Genomic DNA, 16,800 nt, shown 5'->3' on the forward strand with positions numbered 1-16,800 from the left:
GTAGAAAATGGAGGAAATTACTTTGGTTAAGGTATTCATTCATCTTCTCTTCGAAACAAATCAATTTTGGAGACGAAAAAACGGCAGGAATTAAATTTAACACCTAATAATTTTCAAGAGATCGCACTTAGAATTTCTAAGCAATAGTTTTATCAAATTCAATTAATTAATATAATTATATAATATAAAATTATCATTGTAAGATGTAAATATTAATATAAAAAATATACCTACCTATATGTATAGGTCTGCATGATGTTTTTTATCAGCAATCTTCATTTGTTTAAAAAAAATTAAGAAATATGAATTTTTAATAAAAAAACAGGTATTTAACAGACGGATTTAACACTAAAATCATGAAGATATCATGTCAATAAGTAGAAGCTACGATTCGATAAAATATTATTTCAAGATATAAAAGTATAAAAAACAATATTTTTAAGATATAATGAGAAAGAATATAAAAATTTACAAAAGCATATACTTTGCCTACCTACAAAGATTGGATTCGTGAGGGACAGTACGCTTGGATGATGGAAAGTGTGGAAAGAAATACTCGTGTAGTTCATATTTTCAACAATTTACTCCTAGACTCTTGTTCTGGCCAGTTGAGACTGAGACCGGCGCGCACTCGCGGTCCCCCCTTTGTTAATTACATAATACATAAAAATAATGGTATGTACAAATGTAGGGAGAAATGTTAGGCACTCAATGAACAGAACGGCGAAACTATAAATGGTAGCTTTGTCGCGCACACCGTGTGGGTAGATGGTGTTTTTTTACGATGTGCGACTTTTATATCGATGAGATATGATGCGCTCGGAGAGCAGAGAGCGGGAGACAAGTTTTAAGGATACCAAAGTGCGAAAGATAGAGCGCAGTTACGCGACATGGACGCGGCAGAAAAGAAATACCAACAGTGCGATCGGCTTCTTTCTTTTTTTTTCTCTCTTCAAATTTCGTTCGCCACTCGACTTGCATCGAGTCCCAAGATCCGATTGTCGCGGTGAAATGACGTGTTGGAATGTTGGTCGGGCAACAAGCATTTTCTCTTATGTGGAATGTGCTCCGCGCGAAGTCTCACGATTATCTTTATTTTTTCCTTTTTTTTTCTTTAAAAATTAAGTCGCATTATCTAAGTACCGCAGTGTTGTTATACGTTAATAACGCTCCTCCTCGTATCTTCACTGGCCTTCATATTCGTTACGGTGAACGGCGTGGACACATTCGAAAGGAAGGACTGCTCAATACTCTGATCTTACACGTATCGACGCGCGATCTTTTTTTGCCATATAACCTGGGCATGTCGGTAGACTAGAGTTTCCGTGTCGTTATAACGTTGGTTCGAATCAAAACGTAAAACTCGCGTAAAACGTCCTACCGTCCGAATTTTTTTCCCTCCTCCGTCCATAGACGCGGTGCTCGCAATATTCGATTACACGATCCAATTCCAATCGATTAAATCCGTTTCACCACACGCGCTACTATGCTAAACGTACAAATAAGGACGTAGTATTTGTTGTATGCGAGCGATTTCCAAGGTTGGGAAAAAAGCTGTTTTAAACGTGTTTTAAACAGTTTAAAACCTGCTTAATTGATGTTTTTAATATGTTTTAAATATGTTTTTTTATAGTACTGTTTAAAGCATATTTGAAGCATTAAAAACATATTCAAGAAGAAACACAATATGTTTTATTCTTTAAAAAAAAAACATTAGTCTTTACCAACCCTGGCGATTTCTCGACACTGTCAGTCCGATATAGTCGGTGCCACACCTTTCGATCTTATTACAAATGTCCTCTTATCACTTTATCAATCGGTCGACATACAAACTGCATGATATATCATTGTTTTATTTCCCCCCCCCTCCCCCCCCAAGTTTTCGACGTTAAAGTCCACATTACGCAGAATAAAATAAGTTACACGATTTGTCTATTTTTTTCTCATTAAAATATGATACAAATTACAATTATTTATGCTTGGAGTGTAAGAGCCGTTAGTTGTGAAACTAGAAAGCCTTCGTCCTTTTATTCGTGGTGTAAAAACTGTCTTTCCACGGATGGGTTACAATTCGATTTGTACAGTTAGAGCTTTATACATATCCTTGAAGGTACGGTTGATATGACTCCGCGTTTATAATTAAAAATCGGCACGCTCGCCAATGTCAAACAATGCGCGCGAAAAATATCTATTAATTAGTGCGGTAACGTGTTCAACGGACGCGATCGCTGTTTCTTATGCACTAGCTGAGAGCCGAAGATTTCCGTTTTCTCGACACGATCGATCGTCGACGGCAAAAAAGGGGCGCATTATACTACATAATAAAGTATGCAAAATAATACGAACGATCGCTGTACATTTGGTCACTCAAGAGTTTGTCCTTAACCATTACTTATCTAAATGTTACGTTTATTAGCAATGCGTATTACACGCTAACGGCCCTTAACCCGCTGATAATATCACAGATGAATGAGTTTCCGTGTTGTGCGTTACGCAACGCTATCTAAGGTTTCTAACAAGTGCCTTGATCCTCTCAATTTTGTCGCTGAGCTTTTGCTTCTCGGAATCAAGTGTTGTTTTGGCGCACAGGAGATCGTACATTTTCTGTTCTAATAGAGCAATATCGGAACACAAGTTATTGGACTGTGTCTTCAATTTTGATGTTTCGCTTGTCAGAATTTTCCTCTCCAATGACTTTTCTGTAAAAGATAAAAAAAATACGTGCCTATATTATTATATTTATCGTATAAATACCATATGCTAATATGTAACAAAAAGTTCACCTTTCAAATACTCGCTGTAGGCAAACATAACATCCACGATTCCAGTCCATCTCGGCTTTTTTATTTTCTCGCTTATTTCATCGGTGTTTGTATTCTTGTTGATGTCTATATTCTCGTTGATGTCTGTACTCTCATTGATGTCTGTAGTTTTATAATATTGCTTCACACCATTCTCACCAGGAACTAAGGGTGGTAGCGGTGATGGTCGTTCCGGAATATGTTTCGCTTTAACTTTGTCTAAAAGACGCATTTTCTGAGGTTTTGGTAAAGCTGGAGGATTCCTAGAATAAACTTTGGCTCTATTTTCACAGTAGGCAGTAACGGAATTCACGCTTTTCCGTTTCTTACGATCTGCCAGAACGTGCTGCCATGTCACTTCTGCCTCTGCAATCGCAAAATAGCAATACACACAAATTATTGTCTTATTATATTATGTCTCATAGAAGAAATATTGTTACAATAAATAATAAAACTAGAAATGTGTATTTTATTATAACACCGACAAAAAACTATAATATTTTTTATATCTATATAATTACAATATTATATCAATTTGATTGATGATATATATTTACCATCTCTTTTTTTTGGAGGCATAATATCGAGACCTATATTCCTGAGAAATCCAACTTTTGGCTCGAAATCTGGCGTGTGAAGCAAACAGTCCGGATGCTCACTCGGAATCGGTAAGACAGACTCTATCATAGGTTCTACTTCCAAAGGTACTTCCGGTGGCTCGGGATTTATTCTGTATCTTTTTTCGACCTTACACAATTCTATCTCTGCAAAAATAATGACAATGTCAATTCAGTAAATTAATTTTTTTTATTATTTTTGTATCAATTCAGTAAATTAAAACACGTAACAAGATAGCGTTATTCTTTTACCATTCCTAATAGTTAGTGTAGTCAGTCCAAACATGGCTAGGAAGGCTAATTTGTCTTCCGAAAATTGTAGTTTAGCCGGTGGACCTTTCGTGATCCAAAAATCCATGTCTTTGGTTTCCTCCTCGCCCTCCGAGTCGGAGCTACATATGACGCCTGTGTTCTTTTCCCTCCTTCGCTTACGCCTCTTCTCGGCTAAATCAAGGGTCGATATTTCCTTCGGCACATCAGGCATCAGGAAGGCCTCCTTTTCGTTGCTGGTGACATCCTGCTTACTCAAAGCTTTACTGAGGTCAGGCACGTTCAGTACCGCTGGTTCGCACCTCACGGAAATCTCAGTCAAATTATTGCACTTGTCGGTAATACAAATCGCGGTCGTCTTCAGCTCGTTGTTGCTTGTCGAGAAGTTCAAGAGTTTTTCCTGATACTTCGGGATCTGCAAGAGCACATTGGAGACATTCTGACAAGTGCGCAACACTTCCTCAGATTGGATGCTTTGCATCAGCTGTGTCGTGTCCATGGGCTTCTGTGCAATGTCGTTTATGCTAAACTTAAAGCTCGGTTGAAACGGTAATGTGGACAAGACGTTATTCTGATCGCATTGCAAAGTACAATCGATTTCGTTTTTCTTCTCGCATTTCTTCTCGGCGATAACTATCACCGGGTGAAAGGACTTCACAGTCTTTCCCTGCTGTTCATAAGGCAGATGTGGGATTGCGGTTTTCTCCTGAACTGAATTCGTTGCGACGTGATTCTGATTCGACAATTGTGGTTGCCTGATTATATTTTCGCTTACGGTCTTTTCGTTGCATGCGTTCAGCTTGTTGTCCTTCGGTGCGATATCAGAGTTGCTTTTATGATGCACGTTTGTATGATTTGCAATCTTATCATCGCTGTTGACTTGATTATTAGCGTTGAAAACGCTATTGGTCATTGTCTTCTCACTAGACACGCAGTTGTTAGTCGAGCTATCGTTTCGCGAGGTCGTCGTGGTTGTCGTTTGATGAGATTCGGCAATGTGATGCGCATTCTGCTGCTTTGTGATATTTGAATTAGTTGAATTGATGGTGCTTGTACCGCCGCTACTACTATGACTACTATTGCTGGTGTTTATCGTTGGTACATTGAGTTTGGATTGAGAATGATGCTGCTGATGAGATGACGACGACGACAATGACGACGTCGAAAAGTGCGGCGGTTTGTAAAGACTTGGCACGTGCGAAACGGGTATATGAGGATGATGGTACTGTTGAGGTGGTGGATAGGGAATCGGTTGGGAAAGCGTTTGTTGGCTGCTTATGGACTTGTTGTCTATCGTTGAGGAATTCTCTTGCACCACTTGACTACCTACAGGTTGAGAAGCAATTGGCGTCATTGACGAAGTTTTCAAGGATGATGGCTCATGATGGCCGATCTGATTGGCTATACTGTGATTGTGACTGTTTATTATCGGTGGTCTCTGTTGTATCTTCGTTGAGGAGGAACGGAACGAGTCCTCAAACGGCCTGACGAAAGCCGGCTGCGACGTTGTCGTGGTGCTCGTCGTAGTAGTCAGTGTCGCAGTCGTAGGCATTGTTCCTGCTGTCGTCGTGGCTATTGGCGGTTCTTTGTTTCTAGGCACATGAACACTGTGAGACAATGGCGGGGACTTATGAGCCATGTGATTCATGGCGTTCAATGTCGACGAGGAACTGTTTGGCGGCGTTGGCGTCGTGTGCGTAGTCATCGCACCGGACAAAGAACTCGTAGTCGTTGTACTGCTTGTACTATTCGCACGTGGTTGATGTTGTTGCTGCTGCTGTTGTGGCGGGGGTTGTTGATGTTGCTGCTGTTGTTGGTGGTAAATGGAACTGTTGACCGTGGTGGTCGCACTGCTCATTATCGTGGCTGTGTGCTGACTAGAATGAATGGTATTCGACGACGCGGGGGGTAAATGTAAAGAGGGAATGGAGATGATAGGTGGAAGGGACATACCTAAGGACAGCGAAGGTGGCGGTGGTCCTATTACACCAGGCGGCAAGGATGGAATAGCAGGTATCGGTGCTGGACAGATCGGCGTCGAGCTTATAGCCGCCGGTGGTGGTGGCCCAAGGTTCAGAGGGGGCAAAGTAGAACCCAAAGGGGGTGGAATGTGCGCAGAGCTAACGGAGCATATAGAAGTGGAGCCCAGAGTTGGTCCAATGGGTGCCACTGGATTGGGAAAAGGTGTCAGACGGGGATGGTAGATGGTGACTGCCGCTGCTATTGTTGGATCGGAAGGCGGTGGCGGTGGTGCAGCTGGCGGAGCAGAGGACTGTTGCTCCTCTTTTCGGGATTGATGGTGATTGCTACCGATAGTAATGGTAGATCCGCTAATGTTGCTGCTAGAGTTACCAGAGTTGCTAATGCTGTTCCCACAGATGTTACCGATGTTGTTAACGTTACCACCGCTGTTGTTACCACCGCCACCGCCGCTACCGCTCTGTCGTTCTCTCCCGTCGCGTTCTCGATCCCGGTCGCTATGCAACTGAACCGCTATGGTCGGCTTCCTAGCTGGAACAAATCCCGAACACAGTGCTTGGTGATCTTCCACTCTACAATGAAAGAAATCTTGACAATGGCGATACGTTGTAATTTTCCTTGTATTGTTTACAGCATGCTTTATATATACATAAAGATTCAGTGTTAATTATGAAATAATTTTGGAGTTTAAAATGAGTCCAAGGAGAATAACAAATTTCGAGAAAGACTTATTCTTATTTTTAAGAATAAAGAAAATTCAACATATCACTATAGCCAGATTTCGCCATCTCGTATAAATAAGCCAAAATTCTCGATATATCTTCAACATATCTAATATAAAACAGTTGCTTTTATCGTCATATGATTTAAATGTTTTGTTATTATTATTTTGAGATAAGCTTTTATAACAAGCTCGCGCGCGAGGAGAAGCGTTAAGAAAATATTTGTAATTATTTCTATTGTCTCGAGATTATATAGGTTTCATAAAGTATAACGTTATATGTGATTTATGACTAAATTAATTTTCGCATTTTAACAATACTTCCAATTAATGGACGCAATAAATTTATTGTAAATTATTACGCATTAAATAATGATCGCATTAGAAACGCCTACGCAATTAATATGCACAATGACAGTATGCAATATAAAATTTTACAAATTTATTTCGTAATTATTAGTTTATCTATTCCAACTTACCTTTCGTTTCGCTTAATTATATATTCCAGCGCTATAAAAAAAAATCCTTAAATATATTCGCATCGAAGTATTGGGGATGATTACTGTCATATTTTTAATAAAGCTAAATGAAAAAAAATTAAATAAATAGTAAACCAATTGTCTCTCTCTACACTATCGGGGCAATAGCTATCACTGTTGCTCTTAATGTATTAATATAGCGACTTTTCTCACAATAATTGTAGTAAAATAGATATTAAAGCAATCGGACTACGAATACGGAATCTTCCCCAAAACTGTTTCAGAAAATGATTCGAGGGTCAAGAATTCCAAGTCCACTAGAATTGCAATCACATTTTCTGCAAGTTTTATTTTCATTTATAGTCCAAATATACATGTTTACAATAAATTATATATATAAAAATGGTGTAATTTTGACAAAGGAACATGTATGATAGTTTATATACATCGGTTGATTCAGTCAGTATGAGGAGCAACATGTTTACTATACAATTAAGGGAAACTATGTTGACATTAATTGGTTAATTGCAAAATTTCTAAAACAGTTGCGGGAACTAACGCAAGAGTGCATTGCGCCTGACAAAAGAACACTTGGTATCGAAATAATTAGTCTATTAAATTATAGCATTCACGCATCTATGTCCACGCCTTGAATTATTATATATTATACATTCGCCTAATAAAATATGTTTATAACAAAATATGTTTTCCGTTTCATCAAATGATGAAATATACTTCATTTGTTCAACGACTCTAATTAATAAAAATGTAATTTATGATACCTAATAAAATAAAACACTAATAAATAAATGAACGCTCAAATCATAGAATATTAATAAACATACAATTTTGCTTATACGTCTTAACAATAATAATATATAAAAAAAATATATATAACTTGATACAAGAAAATTGAAAATAATCTAAACTATATATGGTTTATCATATAACAGTAGTCATCTCTCTCTATTTAATATATCTCCTGTAATTTTTTGAAAATTATCACCAATTTCATTCACACCTAATTTTCCACTATTAATTATAAGTATTTTCGAAACTTAACGTCGAAGTTCAACAAATTCTTTCCTTTAGAAGGCGTGCACTCTTATGTTTAAGTTTCGCTATTATTAATTACAAAAACGATTAACTACATAACCAACCTGTCGTCGCACAGTAAGTAGTTTCACATTCGAGTACTAAAACAATGGAGAAACAATTTGAAACACGTATGCGAAGAATATCGTGTACACAACAGGTGAATGGCCAACCGAAGGCCGACTTAATGTTAACATGACATTAACAAAAGGCGACAGCAGAAGTCTGACTTCGGTCCGTAAATAGATAAATAAAAACAGCTAAATCTCGAAAAATTGGATCGCGTTCCTAGATCAAAATTAGGATTTTAATTTTTTTGCCGCTAAGTCCACTTTTGACAACTCGGCGAGTGTCGAGCCAAAAGGTAATATTATTAACGTAGGGTATATACACTGGGCGAACGAACAACGAAAGGAAAGCGAACGAGAAATCAAGTATTTTGAACTTTTTTTTTCAATGCACCACTCTGCGATCGAACAGGACTGATACAAATCGAACATTAGCGAATGTTCCAAAAATATACAATCACTGCTCGTTTAACGTTTGTTCGTTCGCAGCGTATACTTAGCCCATCTTTAGACTCCGCTCAGACACCAAATCGCGTGCTTACCTAAAAGATATCAACGCTACCTGCGTAAGAAACGAGTATAACTATGACTATAATTTTCATTAAATCTAGATTAAAATTAGAAGCGTAGTATGTTGTTTGTTCCGTTTGTTCTTTTCTTTTCGAGTTCTCACTGGGTCACAGTCATATTTCTACAACGACTTCTCCTCGCTCGCGCCGCCAGTCCGTCTATCTACAGAAGAACTTTGGCTCGCAATACAGGTCATCCGAACGCCAAGTGAACAACGATCACCGCTGAGAATACGATCTCGTTTGGCGACTTCGATCTCAAGGGGAGGGAATTAAAACTAGATAAGACAACGCGCGGGGCTACGGAGTCGTGACAAACGCGATTTATGCAGATATTGCATATATTATTCTCGGCACTGTTTCAAGAAGATGCTAGCTAAATTTACTGGATATGGTCATACGAAAGAAATACGCGACAATTTCAGCGGTATTACGACGACGCTGCAGAAAACTTCGTACTAGTGAAAAAAAAGGAGATAGAACGAGCTCGCGCGCCTTAACGAGCGATCGCAGGCGGATCACGATCGCGCTTCGATCGATGCTTTCTTTCTTTCTTTTTTTTTTTTTTTAATGAAAGGCAGTGGGGGGTGGAGCGACTCGCTCACCTGCAGTATCGGCGGGTGCAGGGGCAGGCGCGGGTACTGGGGCAGCGGGAGCAGAATTTCTCACTGCTCTTCTCCTTTCCTCCTCCTCCCGCAACGCAGCCTGCTCCCGTGCTTGCCGCAGCCTATGCTCCTCCTCCAGCTTCAGTCTGAAAAAGGAGAAGCGCGACGCGGCGTTAATGAAGAAGTTCGGCATTCCCAACCGTTCGCTCGATGAGTCTTCTTCTTTTTCTTTCTTTTGCTCTCTCTTTCTCTCTCTCAATCTTTTTACTTACCGTTCGTGCATCACGGGAGACATAAGGCCCAGGGAAGCAGGCGGCGGAGGAAGCATATCGGGACTGTATCTCAGACCGTACAGAGGATACGATGGTAGTCCGGGAAACAACGGTGGTCTTATCATTCCACATCGCTCCAAGTACAACTGTTCCTCTAACCTGTAATAAGAAGACACGCGCGAAAAATTAGTTAAAACTTTGGCTAATTATTTTGAGAAAAGAAGATTTAGATATTGATAATAGAATGTGAAATTCTTCAACATGAGATTCTGTTTTTTTTTTGCTTTGACAATGCTGAACCGTTAATAAAGCAATATTGCGGCTTACCTATAAGCGTGCGGCAGGTGCGGTGGTGGATAAAGACCGGGATGATAGGCGCTATAGGTCGCGGGATCCAAGGCGAATGCCGGTGGATGGGCTGGATGGTGCTCGGGCCGGTACGGCTGAAAACCGGAACGAGCCAGCAATTCGGTAGCCGCGGCAGTTACGCTGTGTTTGCTGGTTTCAACAGGTCTGGCAGTTGTGTACAAGGAGGGAATCTCTTCAGGTCTTCGTTCGTGCGTCGATCGCTCCTAGAAAAATAAATAAACGACATTCCTTAATCCATGCGACAAATGCATATGTTTTCTTCCTTTTTTTTATACGGTAAATGAACAGCATAATCAATAATATTAGATATGTGTGACACCGATTTTTTGAATATACTTGAATAATTCATGCGTTATTTAATCTTCAAAATAATAGGTCGCGTATCATTGAGGTAAGAGTTTGAAAAGTAGCAATGCGCGAATACTGTGATTCGTGGGAAAAAAATCTAAAGTAAGGCACGGTTCTGTTCCGAGAGTTAATAATATTTCCAAGACGATTTCCTGGAAGGCGCTGGGCGAAGACGCAAATTGCCTGAAATTTTCTTCAGCTTATAGTCTCTTCCGCCACTTAGATATTACGAGCGGTCTCGTAGTTTATTGCCGGGCGTTGTAACGAAGTCGTGCATCGAACCGGCAATGAATTGCCGCTCGGATGACTTTACCATGGAAATTGGTAGGAACGCGTACCTCCGGTCAAGACAAAGAATTTACTATTATAGATAAATATTAAGTAACGTTATAAGAAGATCAGTCCGACGGGCTTTGCAAAATTTCTAAACTCAGACGATATTGACTTATTCCTTTATTATCAAAATTTTATTTCTGTTTATCGGAAAAAAAAGACGCTTCTGCTGACGATGATGTATGAGAAATTTGAAGTTTTCTGTGAACATTGTAAATAAAACAGAAGAAACGTACGGTTCAGTTCGGATTACTTAACCCAGATTGTCAGCGGGAAAGCCAAAGTTCGGAAAAGTCTTGCATTTGCAATGCAATAGCGCGGGCGATATACAATCGAGGTAGGAAAAGGATCTTTGATCTCTCCGATTATTGGAGAATTGGAACTACCTTATTCTCTTTCCGCCAGAATAACCACCTTTTTCATTTCGTTACCGAGATTGGCTGCATTTTCATCTATTTCTGAACCTTTGACACTTCGCAATCTTGCGAAGCCGTTCGATTCGCATGCCTTCCAAATCATTCTCTCTTCCTACCGCACCATTTGGCAGCGGTAATTTCATCCCGTTTCGACACTTTCGCCTTTGATGACGAGACATTAATTTCCGGTAGCAATTACTCTTAAAGAATAGCTCGAGATCAACCGCGATCACGCGCAAGATGTTTCAGAATTCACACGCTTTCTCTTAATTGCAGATTCTCCGCCGTAAAAATCGGATGAAAAGTCATCTATTGAAATCTTTTCTAATTTCCAGCATTGCATTTTCAGATCGTTAAACCTGGAATTGAATTTCCGTCTTGAATGAATAAAAAAATATTTTTTTCGCACGCGTACACAGCCTTTCTTTCTCCCGTGCGATTTCTAATATACGAGATTCGCAAAAGGTGGGCAATTTCAATTTTCCTGAGTATATCGTGAACGCAATAGTCTCGGTAATATCGTAAAATAAATCATGTCATCAATGGGAGCAAATTCCAAAAGATTCGAAAGAGAACGCAAATATATGCACCCTCTTTTGGCCCATGCTCTTCTACATCCATTTACGATATTCTTCGTCGACCCAACCGTACGAGGAAAAAAAGAAAAAAAAAAGAAAAAAACGCATCGTCACATCGCAAAGGTGAAGAAGAAGCCAAGACGACCAATGTCAACGATTTTTCTCAGCCGCGCCCGCTATGTACCTAAGCGGTCGTTTATTATTCCGATCATAGGGACCACCGAGTCTGAGGTCGAGGGTACCTTTGTTCGCGTTTCGAGACGGATGCACTTCTGTCCCGAGCGAAAGAGGCCGAGGGAGAGGGACAAGGTATAACGCGGCTGGTGCAATTACTCACCTTAGCAGGGGAAGGACCTCTGACCAAAGGCGGTGGCGCCCGGTTCTTCGGGCTGACACGCGGTTCCTCTTCTTGAGGTGCCGGACCCGCCTGCTTGGCCAGGTTCCTCAAGGCAGCGGCAAAGCTCCTGCTATTTTGCTGCCCGCCCGGTCCAGGTCCTGGGGTGTGACCCTGAGGTAGTACGCCGGAACTGGGTCGGTGGGACTTGCCAATCGAGGTTGGCTGAGCTTTGGTGCTGACGGGCTGTAGACCTGAAAAGAGAACAGAAGAGGTCAATGCCCGGGTCCGTGTGAAATTTACGCTCGCGCATAACTTAACTTAAGATCTACGGAAGTAGATCTTGACCTCGATGGTTGGAAACACGTCAACATGGCGCGGATCGTTTTTGACACGAATAAATGTCGCGCGTCAGATGTAATCGCGATGTCATTGAAATGCAACGATCTTCTCTCGCCGGATTTTCGTAGCGACTTGCCGAATCAATCTCCGTTCGTGACGGTTCGAGGGATACACGTGTCGCTCGAAGGATACATATGTCGCATGTCTAATTATTCTGGATAGGAATTCGATTAACCGCGCCATTTACTCGAATCTATCTATCGATGTCGTAAGAGACTCTCGCATAACGTGGTGCTCGCGGTAACAAACTTTCGATAAACGTGTACGTTTCATACACTCATCCTGGAAGAGGCGTTATCGGGCGAAGATTAACGAGCGACCCCGTCGTCTCCATACACGTGCATTCTCTCTCTCACTCTCTCTCGTGCTCAGTAACGAGCGTGCCTCATAATTCTCCTCGCGGGATCGAAGGTCGCGCTCGTGTTGACGTGACCCGCCGGGGAGGTCGGCCGAGCATGATCGACTTCGTGGGAGATTAATTGCGAGGCGGTCGGCGAGAGGTAAGGCAAGAAAGGGAATAAGTATCAACGAGCGTGTACACGCAAACCAGACGCATCGACCCAAAGGTACTCTTCAGGTTGATTAACCTGAGATCCCAAATTTACCAATATACAAATTTTGAGGAATTCAATGAATTACTTCAGGATTGTCGTAATTCCTCATCCTAAAATTCTGTAACTTTTCCCAAATTTTTAGACAAAATTTCATAATTTTTACTGACTTTCGATAATATTTTGAATTTTTTTGTATTTTCGTCCTCATTTGAAAACTGTTAAATATTTTATTGAGACATCAATTTAACACAGTGATATAAATTACTATTAATGTTGCTGATAATGCTTGCATTCTTTTTTCTTTTTTGGCAGAGATCAATCGCAACGAGAAAAACGGTTATCATTGACAAAATGTGATTGACGTCGACGTAAAAAATGTACGTTTTTCTTTCTCGAATTTCTGATTTTACGACGGAAGTGACGAGTGATAAAACACGATGCGCGTTAGGCCGCTGTAATGGCGGTAATAATTAGAATTTACGGCGAAGAGTGTCGAGCGAACCGGTAATAAAATATTGTCGGCAGCTACGCGCGAACCAGCGTTCGTTAATTAGACAAACCGACGGCGACAATTAATCGCGGTTGGTAAAGCGAGCTGGATAATCGACAAAAGTAGACATAATTTTAATTCCAAAACATAATTATAAATCGATCGTGTTACTCTTCGATAAAATAAGCGCGTAATAGTAGATGGAACGAATAGTGCTTTTATTATCAAAATACACGCGACGAGCGAGGAGGCATTAAGCTGCAATGCAAGTTTTAATTTAAGCTTTAACTTGTGCCGTAACTTGAGATGCAACTCGAAGGAAAACGTGTATCGAAAGCAAATGTTGAAGTACTGCATTAAAAAACATAGCACAGCTAATATCATTAAAAGAGAATTATATAGATAGTCTAGAGCGTATTACAAAAACATCATTCGACGTGAGTAAACTTACAAAATATTTTTGGACTATTTAACTAGTATTATTAATCAGAACATTTTTCAATTAACATATGCAGAAATACTTTGTGCGACCTGTGTCCTTCATTATGTTAAAAAATGCCACGGCCGACTTCGTAGTTTAATTAAACAGCGTTATGATACATCATCCTTGACATCAATGTGATGAAGTTCCCGAATGTATTGCATTTTCATGACATTGTTTTCTAGGTTTGACCCAGACGTTGCATTGCGTATATCTACAACGTTGGATATATGCATATATACGCACGCGTATATAGCGCTGCATATAAAGTTGCAATGATATCGCATAAAGCATCGATATTTCAATATCCGTTTTGCAAAATTTAAATTAAAACAGAATAAGTTCAATAGGTTAATCGAAATCATTTCATAAATACTACAGCGTAACACTGCTGTCAAATTACAATTAAAGTACTGATTCCTTCCAAGAAGTCGTAGAATTTCTAACACATTTCAAAAATTGATGAAATTCTTTCACTTCTAATATCTTTTCGAGCAGTATGAATCATTACTGCCTTTTATGTAATTTAAACACAGAAAATCAAAGAGAATTTTACCAGGCAGATATCGATACCATGGAGACTCAGTCGAGAGACGAGAATAAAAAAAGCCATGTAAAAAGGGCAAAAATCGTGAAGCGACGTTAGCGGAGAAGAATTGTGGCTATCTTTATTCAAGCTCCCTTTTTTCATAGTTAGCGACACACGTCGGTATGCGAACGGTCTTTTGTCTTCGCAAAGAGAGCGGTCCAGAACGAGAAAATCACCCTCTCCTCCCTCGTGCGAAAAAAAAGTCCATGGGTAAAACGAAAAAAATGAAGAGATAATGCCCGATGGCCCTCGCCTCCCTCTCGAAGAAAGAGTAGTCTATCCCGCCATTGAATTCTTCATCAACGGAATGCAGACGTCTTTGCATTACTCTGCGCGCCCAGTCCTCCCTATCTCTCTCTCCGGGCCATATATTCATTGTTCATCTCTATTCAGTCTATCATCTTCTCTGCATCCCCTTCTTCTGCCGTTCCCATCCCCGAAACCGGAATCAGATTCCTTTCCGCTCGCATTGTTCACCCCCGCTGCGTTCACGTCGCTCGATTTCCACCACATTTCGGTATCCGCTTAGTTCTCCAACGTCGCCCATCTCTTATACTTGTCAATGTTGCAGGAACAAGGAAGGGAACAGTTAATGGGGAACAACTGGCTATGTAAGTACAACGCGTGTCACGTTCCTGGTCGTTAAAGACAAAGGCAAAAAAAAATATCCATCGATTCTTTTTCTACGATGTTGCAACGAGAATGTCGCGCGCCACCCTCGGAGGAGGGGTGAGTTTGTCCTCTTGCGAAAAGCGCTCTCATTTAACGGCGCGGTATCTCTTTCTTCTCGCCTCCCTTGTTCTCACGGACTCACAGTTGGCGTTCCTTCATCCCTTACTGCATAACCCACCCCTGCTCTCATTTGAATAAACCGCGAGATGTCGCGTCCGGACAGAATCCGCGTTCATGCACTTCGTCGCCGAAACTTCCGACCGCAAGTTTCTCCCGTTTCTCACACGAGCCAACTTATCTCTTCCATCCCTCCTTTCCCGCCGCTATCCTCTATGACACTCTATCACGCTAATCGTCGTTCTCCACCTCCTCATCGCTTGGATATACATCTTCACGAAGGAGCGATCGTCGTCGATGACAGACGAGAGATATCCTCTTCGAGTCGAGGGACTTCTCGCCCGCTCGTTACGGATGAGGGTGTGCGAAAACATGCCTGGTCGCAGAGCGGGGAATGAGAATGGCGAAAAGGGGATGCGCGGAATGGAGAGGGGAAAACGACATTTACTACCGCCCGCTCTGCCACGAGTATCACTACGGGGTGGGTTGACTCCGTGTGTCGGTGCCACGAGGATTCCGTCGGGCTCGAAAGAGGAGGAAGAGGAGGTTGCGACAGGAGAGAGAGAGAGAGAGAGAGAGAGAGAGAGAGAGAGAGAGAGAGAGAGAGAGAGAGAAAAAAAGGAAGAGTGAGAGCAGAGTGGGGCTACTGGGGGGAGGGGGTGTTAAGCGGCTTACAGTCTGTTACCATGGTAACGCCACACCACTAAGACAGGAAGAGAGCCTGAATCCGGCCCGTTACGGTCCCTGCCGACTCTCTCTCACTTTCTCTCTCTCGCTCTCCCCCCCCCCTCCCCCCTCTCTCTCTCATATCCCCGCGAAAGAGCAAAGGGAGGAGAACGACGACGAGAGGGCTAGAGACCGTAGAAGGGGAAGACGAGCGGCGCGTGGACGGGGATGGTGGCGACCGGATTACGCCACTAACTCTGTTTTTACACCGAAGTGTTTTCACCGAGCGCTTCCGATATACAGGGTCGTCGCGTAAATCGCACCTGCCTTCCCTCCTTCCTTTCTCTTAAATCTTCCAAGTCGCGAAGGATCTTCTTCTAGCGGAAAGTTGACCCGCTGCCATTCTCCTTAGCACTTCTTAGTTCTCGAAGTAAGATATCCGTGGGAGTGAAGATAAAAAGATCGAGATAAGCTGCGACGCGAATAAGAATGAGAATAATAATAATAATAATGGAAAGTAAATTAATCAATATGTATAATTTTAATATTAATTCAAAACATGAAATATTCAAAGCGTATCAATCCGAACCAGACGCATGAGCGCAAACAAGGACGACTTATCTAAATAAATGCAAAATATTAACACATATTCTATAATAAGCCATTACTAAAGTTTTAAGTCTTTAAGAGGATGCTAGAGTGACGGTCAAACTTAATCAAGGTCGATAGTACAGAGACTTTGTTAAATTCCAAATTCGATAATAGTGACATCTTCCATCCATTTCTTATACTTATCATATATCGTTGTGTCTCGCTCAAATGCATTCATCTGTCCTTATCTAACATATTGCAACCCTATCTCTTAGAAAGAGATCAATTAAAATACTGCTCGGTTTCATGGCTTCACGTCAATTTTATTCGTAGTACACGAACGAAATTTTTGGCGACTCTTTTCTCTTATACCAAAGCCTCTA

The 16,800-nt window shown here is 41.1% G+C and overlaps 1 protein-coding gene across 2 annotated transcripts in view; it reads right to left on the reverse strand.

Moving 5' to 3' along the window:
- Positions 1 to 1,862: 1,862 nt before the first annotated feature.
- Positions 1,863 to 16,800, reverse strand: part of px (MAP7 domain-containing protein plexus) — a 98,583-nt gene continuing 83,645 nt past the window's right edge. Inside the window, exons 8-15 of one of the 2 annotated variants that reach the window (XM_018519990.1) lie at positions 11,859 to 12,109; positions 9,805 to 10,049; positions 9,478 to 9,636; positions 9,206 to 9,351; positions 3,671 to 6,199; positions 3,359 to 3,565; positions 2,784 to 3,167; positions 1,863 to 2,699 (exon numbers count right to left, since the gene is read on the reverse strand). In XM_018519990.1, coding sequence (XP_018375492.1) covers positions 2,500 to 2,699; positions 2,784 to 3,167; positions 3,359 to 3,565; positions 3,671 to 6,199; positions 9,206 to 9,351; positions 9,478 to 9,636; positions 9,805 to 10,049; positions 11,859 to 12,109 — 4,121 coding nt within the window. In that variant the 3' untranslated portion in view covers positions 1,863 to 2,499. The remainder of the gene's footprint in view (positions 2,700 to 2,783; positions 3,168 to 3,358; positions 3,566 to 3,670; positions 6,200 to 9,205; positions 9,352 to 9,477; positions 9,637 to 9,804; positions 10,050 to 11,858; positions 12,110 to 16,800) is intronic. The other variant, XM_018519989.1, reaches the window with a different exon arrangement.

Source organism: Trachymyrmex cornetzi, unplaced genomic scaffold (assembly GCF_001594075.2).
Source record: "Trachymyrmex cornetzi isolate Tcor2-1 unplaced genomic scaffold, Tcor1.1 scaffold868, whole genome shotgun sequence".
NCBI lineage: Eukaryota > Metazoa > Arthropoda > Insecta > Hymenoptera > Formicidae > Trachymyrmex > Trachymyrmex cornetzi.